This window comes from Orcinus orca, chromosome X (genome assembly GCF_937001465.1).
Source record: "Orcinus orca chromosome X, mOrcOrc1.1, whole genome shotgun sequence".
In the NCBI taxonomy this organism is placed as follows: domain Eukaryota; kingdom Metazoa; phylum Chordata; class Mammalia; order Artiodactyla; family Delphinidae; genus Orcinus; species Orcinus orca.
Window position 1 is genome coordinate 88,311,035 of NC_064580.1, and position 18,137 is coordinate 88,329,171.

Below are 18,137 nucleotides of genomic sequence, written 5' to 3' on the forward strand. Positions count from 1 at the left end.
GCATAGTCTGTAATCAGAGAAAAACTTTTTTGCATGGATGGAAAAATTATAAACAAACTTTAATCCTACCAACAGAAGATTAGGGAAATAAGAAAGAATGGTCCAATTCATATAAAGGAAATATATAGTATATTTATCATTATTATTATATATATAGATAACTGTTGAAGAAATATTGGCATACTTTTGAAAAAAAACATGCTGCTGAATAGAATGTTTAATTTTCCTTTTTTGGCAAATATATATATACACATATATATGTTATATGTATGTTTATATTTACATAATAAAAAGAAGTCTGCACTACTTTGTATAAAATAGATAACTAATGAGAACCTGCTGTATAGCACAGGAAAGAAAGAAAAAGAGAGAGAGAGAGAGAGAAAGAAAGGAAGAGAAAGAAAGAGAGAGAGGGAGGGAGGGAGGGAGGAAGGAAAGAGTCTGGAAGGATATACACTAAATGGTAAACAGATTACCTTTGGGAAATGAGATTACATCTCCTATTTTGTATATATTCTGTACAGTTTTGAGTCTTTACCATAACCATGTCTGATTTTTATAATTAAAAAGAATAAGGACCAAAAATAGTAATACATGATCATGGTAAAAAGAAATCCAAACCATATAAAAGGGTATAAAGTAAAAGCTAATAAAAGTCAGCTGACTTCTCATTTTCACTCGCTAGAGGTAAATGGTTCCTTGCATATCTTTCTAGAAATAGTCTGTGCATATACAATTACCTGCAGGCCATCCGGTTTGTGCATGTATTACTTTTATAATGCATACATATTTTAATTAGATGATGTAATTACCCTCAAAATTCTCAGGAGGAAGAGCATCATCATTTCCAGATTTTTCTCCCCATACTACTGTCAATTCTAGGTATGTAAAAAGCTTCAAGACCAGTAGAACTTCATGAACAATTCTTAGTAGAGAAAAAAAGAGGGCACATTTCCTCCTTTATTTGAAACATAGGGCTTTGCCAAGCAGGGTCAGCACCTAATAATAAGGAAACGGTCCAAAGCTGTACCCACAGCTGTACCAGCTCCAGCCCAAGCTAGAGGCTTACTCATCTCGGGATCCCTCTTTTACAAGTGGGAAATTAAGACAGTGACCTCTTTGGTAACTTCCTCTAAAGATTACAGAGAAGGTCAGAACCGGGACCAAGCCTGACTCGCATCAGTATTCATTCCACACCCCTTTTTCTTTCTCCCCACTGAAGTTGGAAGGAGTGATTAAATCAGCGGTTCCCAAAAGTGGCTGATCAGAATCAACTGGAGTATGTTAAAAATGCAGATTCTTGGCCTCCCCACACTCAGATTGATTCAGGTCTGAGTATGGGATGTAAGTTTTAAAGGAAGCTTTCATCCAGTAATTATGTTTTCTCATGATCCGTAATATTTGGGAACCTCTTACTTAAAGGCAGCCATCCCTAAACCAACCAACCAACCAACCAACCAACAAAACACACTCAGTACAATTTAAACACTGTGGGTAGGGAACATGTCCTACTGGCTTCTGGTATTACTCGCTTCTTCTGGGTCCAGAGAGGGTTTTTCTGTGGCATTTTTAGTCTAAACACCTTACCCCAGTTTCAGAAATCTGGTAGGCCTGAGATGTCTGGCTCCCCAAGTTGACTCTCAGTGCTGTACAATAGAACTAGTTCTATAATACCAATAGAGTGATCACTAGGCACACATAGCTACTGAGCACTTGAAATGTGGCTAGTATGACTGAGGAAATCAATTTTTAATTTTTAATTTTAATTTAAATAGCCACATGAAGCTGGTGGCCAGTATATTGGACACTCAGGTCTAGATTTCTAAGACCCTTGATTTCAGTGGAGCCCTCCCCTCTCCTGACACCACTCACCTCTACCCACGGGGACCTCTGCAGAGATCAGGGTCACATAGAGCTGACAGGTCAGCTGGGGCACTGAGCCCAGGAAGGCTTGGATCTGTGACATACGTTTGTAGGCACTGCGGTGCATAGCCAGGGTCCGGATGGAGTGGCCCACCTCCCATTCTATCAGCACCTCCTCGCCATTTATTAGCATCTTCTTTCGGGTGAGGCTGACATAGGGCTCCTCCTGCCCTCCTTTCTTCCACAGTGTGAGGTACTTAATCATGGCTTCCAAACATCTGCAGAAGTAAAGCATCATGAGTACTTAACTAAAGCTGTCCTAGGAAGGAAAATTGTAGTGAGGGGGTAAAAATAACTCAGGAGGGCTGTGCTACTTTTTGCCATTCCTTCTCTCCTGTTCTACTCATTTCTCATGAGGCAAGGAGTTGGTCATGCCTTCCACGTGTCACTTCAGTCTAAATCCTTTGTGTTGGGTTGGCAATCGACCAACCTAAGAACGCCAATTCAGAAGTGCTTGAGGACTTAAGAATAAGCCTGTGACAGAAAAATGGCTAGAACACAAAGACATTAAAAATTTGTTGGGAGAAAATGATGAAGGTTCCAAAAGGCTCTGGTTTTCATAACACCTCAGGTTCCTGAGGTAAAGCATTCTTTATTCAAAGCTTTCAGCTCCATAATCAGAACTTTTGAGCTCTGCTTTTTCAAAACAAAGCCTACAACTATAACTGTCTCAGCCAAAAAGTCTTGGAAGGGATCTGGAAAAATCTCTCAAATACACAGGAAAGCCATTTAGCAACGGAGGTACTTAAAAGGCTTGACAACTCAGAACTGAATATACTATATACCTAGGGAACCTCAAAAGATCTCTTTAAAGGTTGTTCTGGGGCCTCTTGACCTGTTTGGGAACAATAGCCTTTTAAACTTCATTCTTTCTCTACAAAGAGTAAAACATACTTAGGAGATCTTATCATCCTTGAAATAACATTAAGACCACATTTCCTGCTGTACCCGTCCCATATCCCCCATATAAATCAGAAGTCTTTAGCAGTTCTGATGTGGTGAAAAGAGAAGCAACTAGAACATCTTGTTTTGGAACACCTGAGTTACTACTTCCCCCACTCACACTGAAATAAATGGAAACTGTGAACTATTTCTTCTAAGTAAGAACAGTTGTGTCAAAAATTAAGCAGTCTTTCCTGATAGGCTGAGGGCACGGGTTGCATTTATCTTACTCACCGCCCTTATCACATAGTGGGCATTTGATAAATATTTGCTGAGTAAATGAAAGAGTTAGAAGGAAAAAAAGAATACAGGGTGAGAAGTGATGGAAGGAGAAGATAATAATTAATAATGGCAATGTAATTTAACAACAACAAAAAGAAACAGACCAAAGACGAGCTCAGATTTATATGCTCTCTAGGCCTTTGGCTCCCAATAGAAAAGCTTGGAACAGTGCTGGCTGCCATTCTCCACAGGATCCCTTTTTTAAAAAAAAATATTTTATATTGGACTATAGTTGATTTACAATGTTGTGTTAGCTTCAGGTGTACAGCAAAGTGATTCAGTTATACATATACATATATCTATTCTTTTTCAAATTCTTTTCCCATTTAGGTAATTACAGAATATTGAGCAGAGTTCTCTGTGCTATACAGTAGGTCCTTGTTGGTTATCTATTTTAAACATAGTAGTGTGTATATGTCAATCCCAAACTCCCAATTTATCCCTCCCCCCATCACCTTTCCCCTTTGGTAACCATAAGTTTGTTTTCTAAGTCTGTGAGTCTGTTTTATAAATAAGTTCATTTGTATCATTTTTCCACAGGATCCCTTTGAGACTGGTGCATTGTACTGGCCTAAAGCACATAGTTTGAAACATCCATGTTGTAGGGAAAACTCTAAAATCCAGGAGAGAAAAAGATGGAAGGAGAGAACAGAAAAGGAAAAAAAGCAACTTTCTCTTCTTATTCAGGAAAAATGCATAAGTGCATTTCCACCAAGAGAGTTTAGATTTTAACCCAAGCCCATCAATACTATTGCTGAATAAAACATTGGGGGAGGCGGTGGCATGAAGAATTCTGTTTGTGCTTCTATTCTTAAGGCCATTTACTGGTTTAAGTAAGCGTGTTTGCCTTGCTTATAAGCGGCAGCAAATGAGTACATTTTCATTTTCAGAAGTATCTTTGCATTTCATATAAGGGAGCCAGGACCTCCAAACACCTTCATGTGCCTAATAGCATTCATCAAGTTCCTGCCTACCTAAAAAGTAATTTGCCTTGAAAATAAGCATTATCAAGGATATGATTTATGAGCTTTTAATTATTTTTTCCCTGCTGTGGGGTAGCTGACTGAGATTATAAATGCTTTCCAATCATTTCTAGTGGGAGCTAAATGACAAAAATGAAACATAGTACTCAACACTCCATACGGATGGTCCAAATCAAAGATGGCTTGGGAGGCCACAAAGCAAAGAGAAGTAGAAACGCAGCTGGGGCAGAACTTACTGAAATTTGCATCTGAAGAGTGATTGATCCGTTAACTCAATTTATTGCATTTGAAAAGGGCAAGAAGAATGGTTTCCTTGCTCCTCTAATGACATCTCTAAATGACATCTTGGTTCCAAGTTCGAGATGAGGTCTTCCTTTCACAGTTTAACTTCAAAGATTTAGAACTGGAAAGGCCCTTTAGATTACCTAGTACAGAGGTTGCATAGGCCAGTTGAGTCACATCTGACGAACAGCTGTGGCGTGTTTGGCCCAGACAGTTCTTTTATTTAATTACCAAAATCAGTTGTCAACATGTTCAATCATTCCATTTCACATAAAATCCTGTCTTGGGAGCTTGTCCTGAAAAGTTGCGGCCTTGGCAATACGGGGTCTGAATTCCAACAGGGAAACAATGGGCTGGAGCTGTAGAGAGGCTGGCCTCCTTTAGGCAGATCTTGCGGACTCCAGATTACCACAGTACTCACTAACACTCCATCATTTCTCTAACACCGAGACTTCATTTTTACTTATCATCACACATGAAACTACTGTTTTTTCTCATCCTTGGCTTGCTTCACTCATTTATGATACCTGCCTGGCCCCCGTAAGTGTTTGAGTTTACGACCCATGATCTAGCCCAACCCATTTATTTTACAGATGAAGGACCTGAGGCTCAAGGCATCTTCAGGGATTTCACCAAGGCCATGTAACTAGTCAATGGCAAGGGCAAACTAGATTCCAGGTCTCCTGAATTCCAGGCCACTGTTTCTGTTGATGTCTCATATTTTCGCTGATGGAGCGTAATCAATTCCTCCCCATTTAAACATATTGATAATTTTTTTTAAAGGGGGCAGTTCCATCCTGAACTTCAGACTGTGTTTATTTCTAAGGATGAAATATCTTCCCATTGCAATTACAACATCAACACTCTGACCCATATTCCTCAGCTGACTGCAAGTTTCTGCCTCTCTTGCAATCAAGATAAATTTGGTCCATTCTTTCCTACTGACCTCAGAAGTTTTGCAACATCTCTCTACCTTGAAAATCACATAGCATCCAGATGAGACTTCTGACACAGATGCCTGTATTCCTAGGATAAGGCACATTCTTTCTTTTGTTTTTTAACATCTTTATTGGAGTATAGTTGCTTTACAATGGTGTGTTAGTTTCTGCTTTATAACAAAGTGAATCAGCTATACATATACATATATCCCCATATCTCCTCCCTCTTGTGTCTCCCTTCCACCCTCCCTATCCCACCCCTCTAGGTGGTCACAAAGCACCCAGCTGATCTCCCTGAAGGCACATTCTTGTCCCTTCAAAACAATCTGAATGGAAAGACTCAATACTATTACATTGTGCTACAGCATCCAGATGGAGAGATAGGCTATCTTCCTATGCCCCCTTCTAACCGTGTACCTTTATTGCAGAAAGATACAGAGATAAATAGGAGACCAATAAACTGACAGAGAAAAATAAACTACAATGGGTTTGGGTACCAGATGAGCACAAATGGCTTAAAATACTTTCCAGATGTCAAATAACTCCAGAAAATTTGAAAATATCAGTAGCAGCAGCCCAAGCAACTCAGGGTAAAGAAACTGAATGTGAGATGGGATGGAGGGGGTAAGGAACTTCTATCCAATTTAAAGAGCATCTAAAAGGCAGAGTCAAAATAACACACTCTGAAGCTATAGCCTGTGTTTACAAGGTGACCACATCAATTGGTCTCATACCAATTTCACAACCCGAATCCAGATAGCAAACATTGTCAAATGAAGTCTTATTAACGGTACCATACATGGTTTCGGAACACAGGTACATGCCATATGTTCATTGTGGTGGCACTTAAGACTGCAGATAAGACTTTTTGGATGGTAGGCAGGGAAACCAAGAGTGGGAGGGAATGGGAGAATCGATTCGATTCAAGGCACAGTAACAGCCTTAAAAATATTAAATTCATCTTTCTCTGCACAGTTGGGGGGTAGGGGAGGAGGGAAAAGATTTAAAAGTTGCTCACCTGATAACAGGTCCCAAGAGGATTAGATGCATAAACAATGATAGTGGCTTGTCTTTGGCCAGATCTCTGTGGACAAAAATGAGGGTCAACTGGACCATAATGGATGAAAACATAAAGAAGGAAAAGGTGTATGCCATCCAGTAGGTTTCACTATTCTTCCGATAGATTCTAACCATGTACAAGGCAGATGCTGCCTCCCCACAGTACAAAAACGTGGAGAAGAGGATGCCAAATGGAAAGGTAAATCGGGGGTTCGTCCCACGGATGACATCTTCCTCCAGAGAGGATATCGGCTCCACGCTTGGCTCCTCAGGAATTTCAAAAACTCGGTCCATTGTCGAGGTTCTGAGTGTTGTGGTCTGGTCTTCAGAGCACTCCCATCCCCACCTCCCAAGAGAACCCTGTAACCACTGCAGTGCAAGTATTGGTTAGGAGAGCTGTCAAGTCCAATTCCAGAACGGAGATCTACTAGTTAGAGCAGGAGACCGCTTTCTTCTCGTCTCAAATTAGACTTGTTGGAGTCTGGGATGAAGAGCCCAAGAGTACCACTTTGAAACTAGACTCTTGATTGGCCCAGGATTCCAATCGTCAACTACGTGCTGTGGAAGTTGGACAAGGCAAAAGAATCATCTTAGCGCCCAGTCCGGAGTCCAATTCCAGGCGCGTCAAGAGCCATGGGAACAGCTGTTTCCGTGGCGGCTCCGCCTTTCGCAGCCCCCCAGGCAGGACGGGTAGCCACTCTCGCGGGCACCGACACTCAGCAGCTCCTCTTGAGGAGCCCTGACCAGTGTGCTCTCTCAAATCAGCTGAGAACTGAGCCAGGGCAGAAGAGGGGGCGCAGCCTGAGCGTCCCTTCGGGGATCCAGTTCACTGCCCAGGCACCCTAGCTAATGCTAGGCTGCGGCTATTAGCTCGCCTGCTCGCCGGCGCTCTCTCCGCACCCGCGCTCAGTCCAGAGTTCTCACGGCGGCTCCTCCAATTCCCCAAGCTCCGCCCCCAAGGCCGCCAGGCCAGGGACAGGAGCAAAGTCACAACCCCGGCCCCGAGCGCAGTCACCGGGGAGAGAAGCAGAGCACGCGCCCGCTGCAGGATCAAGAGAAAGCTGGAGGGGCTTCTTTTCCACAGAGAAACTTTACTAGCGAAAAACACGACGTGCGGGGCGCCAACCCGGCCCGACGGATGTCGGCAAACTCTTGGGCGCCGTCTGCTGCCGGGGTCCTGCCTGGCTCGCAGTTCCAGCTATGAGAGGTCGGTGGCTTCAGGAACGAAGGCACCGATGGCGGGGCTGCACGAAATGGGAGAGACAGCTGGGGCCAAACAAAACCAGCCTGCGACTTCCAGGGCGGGCAGATGAAGGATGCTCGGTGCACAGAGGCGCGACAAAAAGGGGCTTGGGCCAACCTTCAGAAGCACTTCTCATCACGACCCCCGGACCCTGGAGGGAGCCACAGCTTTCCTCTTCGCCAACAGCAGCAGATCCCCAGTTCTACCCCGCCCTCCCTAACTAGCTCGCTTCCACACTCGCTCAAGCCAGGCGGTTAAGCAGGAATGTCTGTCTCGGCCTCAGGGTTGAATTTCCCTAGGTCCTATTGCCCTACAGATTTTATCAAGGTGGGGCTGGGGAGAGACCTGGAGGGCAATTGGGCCGTAGAGTTTCCTTTCCAAGCGAGAGTGTATGTAGCAGAAGGAAGAAAGAGAAAGAGGGAATGTCAAAGAAAGACTCAAAGTCAGCCCACAGACCCATATTATATGCCTTAATTTCTCCACTTGCAAAATGAGGCCAGGATGGGAACTTAAGAATGAACTTTCAGGTCTTTGGCTGTAAGGTTCTGAAGAGGTGCCAAATTCTAAATAGACTAGAGAGGAGCCAGGAGAGCTGTTAGTAAGAACTGAGAGGTGTGTCTTAAAGAGCTCTGAAAATTGCCTAGATTCTTAAGAGCAATCTTCCCCCACCTTGCTGAGCTTTTGTTTTTGTGCCTTCATTTGCATAATTCTAAACCCCAGGGGAAAAGAGAAAACATCTGCCTCCTGGTAATAATATAAATGTAGCCTGTGCCAATCTCCTTTTGCTGCAGGAAGTCAGTAAAAAAGATCTATGTGAGGAGTGACCAAGTAGCAGCCACCAAAATGATGGCTTCAAGAAAGGCTTAGTCTTGCTGTTGTATTGGTTTTTAAGATTCCTGCAATTGCTGTCTCCTTTCCCCAGGGCTGATTCAAGAACAGATCAGCTTCAAAAGGTTGTTGCTTTCGAAGCAGATGTCCCATCTTGGTCTGTACCTGTGTTAGCAGCTGGGTTAGGAGGCTGACCCTTCCTCCTTTCTGTTTCACAAGGCGGGGCAATGCTATGTGAGAACACTTCATAGTGTTGATGGCTTGGGCCTTTCCAAAAGGCACAAAGTTCTCTGCCAACAGTATACGGTGCAGAACTTCTTGTAGGCTTCTTCAGGACCTATTCCCAAGATGGATCACAAGTAGGGTGAGAAACTCATCTGTTTGCTGTGTTGGGATGAGTTGGCCACCCTGACATGGGAGACTGAAACTAGGAAGAATGTAGAATCCCCATGTTTTTCTTTTAGCCTCTCCTTCTTCCTTGTGCCCTTCTCATTCCCCAAATACACAAATCTACACTGCCTTCCTACTTTGTTCCAATATGACTCCTTCTGTCTGACATTTAAGGCTCTCTATAATCATCAGACTATTTTCCTCTCCAACTTCATCACCCACGCTACCCTGCCACACCCTTTGCTTCAGTCCAGCAGGTTTTCTCACTTAATCACACTTGCCTTGCTCTCTCAGTGCCGTGTTGAGGCCGTTTACAACCCCCTTCACTCTTTTCTGCATTAGCCCAAAGCCTAATCTCTTTCAAGGGTCAGTTCAAGTATTACCTCCTCCGGGAAGCCTTCCCTCACCTCCCCAGCTCTCACTTTTCCCTCTGTCTTCGTGCTACTGGCATATACTCTCTTGCTCTAGTCCTTCAACGCCTTCTGTCTGCCCTGCCTCCTAAACAGAAGTATAGACTCAGGGAGGGATGCTCAATGTTTATTGTGGTTCTTGTTGATGATAGTGATTAACAAATAGTGATGATGATGAAGCTTCCTCCCCTGTGTTTCCTCCAGGAAAACATACAAGACTCAGGCACACTCATCTCTAAAAGCTGTAGCCACTGTAGCTGGAGCATAAAGTCCTGTGGGGCACCTACTGCCTCAGTCAGCCATTCAGCTCACAGAGGATGTCAGCCCACATGATCTCTCCCTTCTCAGAGCTCCTACAGCACTTTTTTGGGTCAATCCCACAGTTTAGCACCAAATTACAAATTATTTCAAGTATATTAATCTTTATTTCACCACTAAATTACCATAAGCTCCTTGAAGGCAGAGACCCTACTGTTACATTTTTTTTGGACCCCCAAGGTTGATATATACGTGTAAATCTCCTGCCATTTGATCCCCCTCACCCACTAGCTTCTCTGTTTTCAGCCCTAGGACTCTCTGGCGCTTTAGGTCACTAAATCCTCTGGTCTCTTATTTCCTTGTTCCTTTTGCCCTGCTGGGAGAAACTGACTGAGAATTTGCCATGTTTCTGTCCAACTCTCCTTCCTCTTTTAGACAATCTCTAGACTCCAGCCCTTTACTCTTCTTAAGACTACAGACCTGGAAATGTTGATACTCATCAGACTGCTGAGGACCTGGGAACCCCTTCCCCATTAGGAGCACTGTTCTCCCAAGGACTGATCATCTGAGGTGATAACCCCGTGCTTCCCCTTGAATGCTAGGCCGTGTTCAGGGGTTTGGTTCTGCAAGAAAGGGAGACCCAAGATTTGACTCCCCACTCCCCCTACCTCCAGCCCCCGACTCAGCAGGAACAGAGAACGGGTCTAAAAGCAGTTTGATCAAAAAGCTCTTGGCGTATTTATCAGCTTTCAGAACCCCTCTGAACTACGTAAGGTTCGGAGATAGGTTTGAGCTTACAAAGCCCCTACAGCCAGAGCTGATTCATAAGAGGTAGCTGGCATCCATGAGGGAAGAGGAGAGGAAGGAGAGAGATGTGCTGCAAGTGGCTGATAGTCCAGTCACAGAACACTATCTGGTGAGAGGTGATGGACAAGGCCTAGAGAATCAGTAGTTAGGATGGAAGAATGGCTTCCGTCTGTAGAATGCTCGGTTTGGACTGTTAGAATCCTTAAGAGATATGTAATGCAAAATCAGTCAGGTATCCTCTGGGCCTTCTCTTTTTGCTCTAAGCTCCCTAAGGACAAAGACTTTTGATTATCCTTTTCCAAGCCACTCCCTCACCATCCATTTTCCAAAGTGGCTGCACCATTTTACATTTCTATCAGCACTGTGTTTCTCCACATCCTCAACGGCACTTATCTTTTTTCATTATAACCATCCTAGTGGTTTTTCATTTGCATTTCCCTGATGGCTAAATTGATTGATTGTGTGTGTGTGTGTGTGTGTGTGTGTACAAGGTCGTTTGAACACTAGCTGGCCACATTCATTCAGTTATTTCAATAAACATTTATTTGTAATAGCAGTAAGACAAAGATCTCTGCTCTCAAGGGGTTCACAGAGTGTAATGGTATAATAGACATTTGTCCTTTTAGGGGTGTCGCTGTACAGCATTTGAACCCTTTATCTGGGGGAGAGGACACAGGACTCTTGCTAAGAAGCAGGGCCCCCTTGTAGTTGGGGCACAGGCATGTGACTTAGGCTCCCTCAATCCAAGGATCCATCCCTTGAATTGGGAGCCAGTGACCCAAAGAAGTGGACAATCTTCTCCAATTCAGACAGTCATGAAAATGTGCCTCTTGGTTCTTCCAATGTGGGAAGTGTCACTGACCTTTGCCCCAGCTGCTGTGCTTTAAATTCACCCCAATATTTGCTGCTTTGTTCTGAAGCCACACTGCTCCCAGCCAGTGACTGAGCACAGCAGGGATACTAAGTCAGCCCCATTTCTGGGAGACACAGGACTATGTGGCCTGTGACTGTGGCAACAGAACTCCCCATCAGCCTGGTCAAACTTTATTAGCACTGCACTTCAGTCTACGACACTTCCTACCTAACCTTCTTCTTTCCTTCTCTCATCCATAAAGGTCAGATTGACACTGCAGTTTAACATCTCTCCCAGCTTCCTCCCTATGTTCTCTCACTGACATTTTCCCCAATAAATCTCCTGCATATCTAATCCCAGCTTGGTTTCTGCATCTCTGAGGACCTAAGCCAACCCACTAATGGTGCTAGCATGGCGGTAGTAATGGTGACAGCTGTGATGTTGGCTGTGTAGCCCTGAGTCTGGTTCTCCAGTCCAACTTGGGATTCTGGGAGCTATTCAATATGCTTTTAAGACAAGCATTTTCTGCTTAAATTAGCCAATCAATTTCTGTTGCTCACAACTAAGAACGCTCTGGATTATAGGGGAAGGGACAAAAACATTCAACTACAATACAGTGTGACAAGGGTTATGATAGAAGCACAGAATCTGTGGAAGCACATAGGAGGCACCTAACCCAGTCTTTATATCCTCTCAAATGAAATATCCATATGCTACCTGGAATTGCTGGTCAGCTCTTCTCACTAATTTTACAGGCCACCCCAAATTCAAAGGCTCACAACCACCTTCTCAATTTACCATTCCTTAGGAAGTAGTTCTCATAGTTACATTCACATAAGAATTATTTGGGAAAGAAGACTACTTGCAGATTCCAGGGCCCCATCCTTCGAGTAATGCAAGTGCTCAGAGGATCATAACTTGAGAAAAGCTGTCCCAGGGATAGCTCTACAATCTGCTCCTAAAACAATTTTATCCATCATCATAGTGAGCATTTCATAAAATACTGGCAGCAGTTGACCCCTCTGTGGCCTGAGCCAAAGTGAAGATAGACTTAAGAGTCAGTCCACACATGGGTCCTTGATTTCCTTGGGCTGCCCATGAAGAATATCACCTGTAGTTTGCTCCCTAGCACAATTCAGTAAGAATTAAACTATCCGCACACACTTTCATATCCTTTCCTATTGGGCACATTATATGCTTGTTGGACCTTAAGGTGTTTGACCTTATGGCCAAGGAAAGGAGATATTCCAGCCGTGCCAAGAGGAGAAAGGGACTCCTCCTACACTATACGATGACTCAACGGATGAACTAAGAGTAGAAAGCTTGTGTAAGATCATAAATCTTACGCCATTACCAGACATCCTTCCCAGTACTCCTGCCTCTCCTACTTGGCTTTACTACTAAAGGGTCCCCCAACTGTCAAGGACTTCAGTTCTAACTTTTAAAAAAGATGGAGTTATTATTAGTGGGAGAAGTCAGAGCAGCAGGGAAAAGTAGGATAAATTAGGTTGGCAAAGTCAGATCCCGGGAAGAGAAATCATGTAAAGACAGGGTAGTGAGATCACCGTGGGCCAGATAATGCACAGTCCTGCCTGGCAGGACAGAAATCAGGCCATGCCAAATCTCTCTGACCCACAGCAGTCTGGTGTAGTAAAAAGAGCTACATTATAGACTGGAGTAAAACACTGTGGGTTTTAATCCTGGATCTGCTTCTAAATCTTTGTGTGATCTTGGTCCTCTCTGGGATCTCCAAGATTCTGTCTAGCTTAACATCCCATGACATCGGTGTAGTTAGGCATGGCTAGGCCTCCTAGAATCTTTGATTCCACACGTAGTACTGTGGTTTTATCGCCACCAAGCAACTGAACAAGCCAATGACCAAAGTGTCCTAATCAATTTCTCCTAGAGATATACTCTCACATGTGAAATATAATATGTATAAGCATGTTTATAACAGCCAAAGGTTGGACACTACCTAAACATCCATCAACAAAGAACTGCTTAAATAAATTCTGGTATATCTCTAATAATTATGGAACGCTGTGCAGCCATGTAGCCATAAAGAAGCTCTTTATGTACTGATATGAAACAGCCTTCTATGTAAAAAGTGCAAAAAGTAGGGTGCAGAATAGCATTTATGGTATGCTACAATTGTATAAAAATTAGGGGTGTACATATACAAATATGCATAGAATATCTCAAGAAGGATACACAAGAAACTGGTAACAGTGACTGACTCCAGTGAAGGGAAATGGACAATGAGGGAGATGGTAGTAGGGAAAATAGATATTCATCTGTTCAAAACATAAAAAAGAACCTTAACGAGTCATGTCACAAACCCATCTTTTTCAACCATCTAGCAGAACGTAAGTGAACAAAGTTGGAAGAGACTTTGTTTCTGAAAGCAGAAAGAAGAGTCTAAGGCAATTTCTTGGCTCAGCCTGTCTCAGAAGTGTGTAGGTAGCTATGATGGGTCTTCAGCTGTTTCCTTCCCTCTCTGCCTTCAAGCTTGAAGGTACATCTTGAGAGTTGCTTCAGGCAGCTGACTGTCAACAGAAACTGGAGAGACTAGGAGAAGCTTCTATTCCGGTGAGGCCTGGAAGAAAAGTGAAGCAGAAGCCAAAAGTTCACAAACTACCAAGTAGGCATCTAAAGAGAATTTCTCATTCCTTGAAAAAGCTGTCACTGCACCCACAGTACATCGTGAGCTCACTGACACCAGATGAGATATATATCTTTGCATTATCAGTCCATTATCAGTCCCCTATAAGAACAAAAAAGAGTTCATTCTTTTTTTCTGAAATGAATATCATAAAGAGCATTCACTGAAAGCTAGTAGCAATATAAAAGGTACAAAGTTTTAAAAGATATATAATTCATAGCCAAGAACTAACCATAGATTAAAACGTTCAGTGGGAAGAACAATTTGTCCTCTATTTAGACTTATTTTATGAAGGATAATCATATGTTAAATTTAGTGAAGAATCATGCTTTGAAATACAACTCATTAAGCAAAAAGTCTAGGGCTTGGGTTTAATATTCTGGATGGGCAAATTTAACACTTTGTTGGTGAAGATTAGCTTTAACTATTATATAACTTGGAATAAATGAAAGAGCTCTTTAGTTTTCTTTTATTATTATTAATTTTCTTTTTTTTTTTGGCTGCGTCGGGTCTTAGTTGCGGCACGTGGGATTTTTGTTGTGGTGCGCGGACTTCTCTCTAGTTGTGGTGTGTGGGTTTTCTCTCTCTAGTTGTGGTGCACGGGCTGCAGAGTGCGTGGGCTCTGTAATTTGTGGCACACGGGCTCTCTCGTTGATGCATACAAGCTCAGTGGTTGTGGCACATGGGCTTAGTTGCCCCGTGGCATGTGGGATCTTAGTTCCCCGACCAGGGATCGAACCCATGTCCCCTGAATTGGAAGGTGGATTCTTTACCACTGGACCACCAGGGAAATCCCAAGAGCTCTTTAGTTTAAATAATATTAATACCAGCATTAATTGAGTGCTTATTATGTGGCAGGTACTGTTGTAAGTCGTTTATGATGTGATTTAATACTCACGATGCCCTTATGGGATGGGGCTATGATCATTTCCAGCTGACAGATAAGGACATTGAAGCGCAGAAAAGTTAAGTGGCTTGTCTGAGCTAAAACAGCTTAGATAGTACGGCTGGGATTTGAGCCTAGGCAGTCAAGCTGTGGTGCCTGGGCGCTAGTCATTTAAAACAACAAACAAATTGTGTGGAAAATTCAAATAGGGCCTGCAGGGAAATATTAGGAATCGACTGAACAATTCCAAGGACACCAGCCAGAAAGATCAGGATTTGTGAAGTCCATATCTGAACAGTCACTTAAATGGTTTCCTTGGCTAGTTTCTATATCCTACATCTTCTGTCCTTATCAAGCTTCCTATGATTCCTCTATCAACATGTCACTCCTTTGATCAAAAAGCTTCCAAGGGCTCCTTTCTGCCTATCTGATAGATCTGAAACTTGAATGTGCATCATACACACCTGTGGAGCTTACTTATAATACTGATTTCCTAAGCTGTGACCCAGAAAAGTTGATTTAGTAGGTTAGGGTGGGGCCTGGGAATCTGTGTTTTAAACAAGCTTTGCAAAACATTGGCCTATGTGGACAAAGCCCAAACACTTTGTTCTAGCATTCAAGGCTGTCCATGACCTGGCCCCAACCCATCTAACTCCTGATATGAATACTCTATTCTAGAAAGGCCATTGTCCTCTAACTTCTCATATAGGAAGCGTTTCTAACTCTAAAACTTTGCCCACACCATCCTACCCATCTGGAATGACCTCCTGCCTTCTTTCCTCCTATCCAAACACTATACATCCTTCAAGGTGAAGCCCTAGTTTCACCTGCTCTACAAGACTTAAAATCCTTAAACTCTCCAGACGAGAAGGATTGAACAATTAAGTCTCTACTGTCTGACCTCAATCCTTTTGGTATTTAACTGGTTTCAAGAGTATATGCCTTGCTTCCCCAATTAGATTGATGGCTGCCACTACCCACATGTGGCTATTTAAATTTAAGCTAATTGATTAAATACAATTAAAATTTCCATTCCTCAGTCACACTAGCCACATTTCAAGTGCTTAACAGTCACATGTGTATTGGTCAGCACAGAGAGAGAACATTTCCACGTCACAGAAAGTTCTAATGGACAGCGTTGTAGGAGTCTGCTATGGCTGTCACAGCCACAGCTACCTTCTTATATACACTCCCTATAAACATTGCTTGCTGTGAAGTTAAGTAAATATGTATCCTGACCACAAAAAAGTGATGCATTTTCTTTTTAAACTCTGATTCCTATTTCCAGTAAAAATAAGGAGCTCAGAAGATAAGTTTCGAATGTGAATATCACTCAGCATTTCTAATCAAGTCTCAAAACCCTTGCCTTTTCTCAGCTCTCATCCTCCTTGACCCCTCGGCTGTATGTGGCATTATGTAGAGCAGATTTCCCTTGTCTACTCAAAATGCTCTCCTCCTTTGCTTCCATGACGCTGTAACAACCAGAATGATCACCATTAATATACTGAGCTCTTACTGTGTGCAAGGCACTGTGCTAAGCATTTTACATACCTCATCAACCATATTAGGTAAATACTATTATCACCATTTTATAGATGAGGTATCTAAAGTTCAAAGAGGTTAATTGATTTGCTCAAGGTCACAGAGCTAGTAAGTGGTGGTGCTTGGACTAGAAACCTAAACCTCTCTTAAGGTTTTTCTCAAGGGTCATTACTAGATCAAATGCCTAAAATAGGCAAGGCAGACCATCAATTACAACATCAAAGAAAGGAAACAACCCATCGAAGGGAATCTCTTCTTTTCTTTTCTCCCTTTTTCTTCCCTGCCCTTCTAAAACTCTCTTTTATTCTATCTCACATAGGCCTCTGATAGATTTTCAAGGTCTTAACAGCCTGGGGAATTTAAACCCACTTAATAAGTACTTGAGAAAAAGTAACCATAGTAGGTCAGGGAGAGCAGGGACCATATATTGCCTTTCATTTTCAGGAATTCTGTTTTTTCCTAAATACCCTGTAGGCCCTTAACATTAAAACTTGTGTTGTTCAGGACTTGGAATTTCGATTCAAGCACTCTGCCAATAGTCCATTTTAATTACACTGGAGACTGTTTATAGCTTTTCTGTTCTCTGGGCTAGACTTTGTGTCCAGCAGCTACTACTAGAGGTAGTCAAACATAATAGAAATGCTGGAGGAGTCTGGCTTTAGGCTGGAACAGTCACCTACTTACTAGTGTTTCACATTGCCCTGTTTACTGATACCCTTAAGCAGGTCAAACGTAAGCATTTGTGGCCAGTACACCGAGGGTGAGGATATAGGAAAAAAAGTTTATAGCAACTCTGAGCCCTGACTTCATGTAAAAGAGACAACCTGTTGATCCCCTAAACTCACCAGGCTCCTATAATGTGTTCTGAGCTACGTAAGGCGTAGTTACTCGAGACAGGGAGCTACGTTAATGACTATGCAGACCCTTTAGGGTTTGAAGCCTCCATTACTTAGGTTAAAGAAGAATAAGGAGTATGGAAAATCTCTGTACCTTCTCCTCAATTTTGCTGTGAACATTAAACTGTTCTAAAAAAGTCTCTGTGGTTGCCAAGGTCTGGGGGAGGGACAGATTGGGAGTTTGGGATTAGCAGATGCAAACTAGTATATAGAGGATGGATAAACAACAAGGTCCTACTGTATAGCACAGGGAACTATATACAATATCCTTGATAAACCACAATGGAAAAGAATATGAAAAAGAATGTATATATGTATAACTGAGTCACTTTGCTGTACAGCAGAAATTAACACAACATTGTAAATCAACTATACGTCAATAAAATTAATTAAAACAATAAAGTCTTAATAAAAAAAGAAAAAGAAGGAATATTGGCTTCTCTTCCCAGCTCTGCCACTAACTGGCTATGCATGTGTATGTGTGTGTGTGTGTGTACAAATATTTAGTGAGAACTTTTTTCCTTTTACTATCCATTCATGTACCATAAATATTATAGGGTATTGTTTTGTGTTCTTATATTTTACATAAGCGTAATTATACAGAATTTTATGCAAGTTTTTTCTCAACAGTATGGTTTTGTTACATTTTGCTCTAGCTCTATATTGCTACATGTAGTTATAACTCATTTCAACTGCTTTATGGAATATCATCAGATGAATTCACCATACTATAATTTATGTATTCATTCCGTTGATAGTAAAAAATGGAAAACAACCTAAATGACTATCACAAACTAAATCCTTCAGTGGACATCTGTACGTGCATACGTATCCTTATTCACATGTGGGAGAGTTTCTCTTGATTAAAAATCCATGAGTGCTGTACACCTGAAACTAACACGACATTGTAAATCAACTATACTTCAGTCAATCAATCAATCAATCAAGCAATA

At 42.3% G+C, this 18,137-nt stretch overlaps 2 protein-coding genes across 3 annotated transcripts in view; both read right to left on the bottom strand.

Moving 5' to 3' along the window:
- XKRX (XK related X-linked) overlaps positions 1 to 18,137 on the bottom strand; it is a 70,041-nt gene that overhangs the window by 5,404 nt on the left and 46,500 nt on the right. Inside the window, exons 3-4 of the mRNA XM_049705113.1 lie at positions 6,369 to 7,653; positions 1,873 to 2,141 (exon numbers count right to left, since the gene is read on the bottom strand). Of these exons, the coding sequence (XP_049561070.1) occupies positions 1,873 to 2,141; positions 6,369 to 6,703 (604 nt within the window). The 5' untranslated portion in view covers positions 6,704 to 7,653. The remainder of the gene's footprint in view (positions 1 to 1,872; positions 2,142 to 6,368; positions 7,654 to 18,137) is intronic.
- The window catches only part of TRMT2B (tRNA methyltransferase 2 homolog B), an 88,898-nt gene continuing 81,626 nt past the window's right edge, over positions 10,866 to 18,137 (bottom strand). For both annotated transcript variants that reach the window (XR_007474936.1, XM_049705152.1), the window contains exon 9: positions 10,866 to 13,794. The gene's annotated coding sequence lies outside the window, so the exon portion shown is untranslated. The remainder of the gene's footprint in view (positions 13,795 to 18,137) is intronic.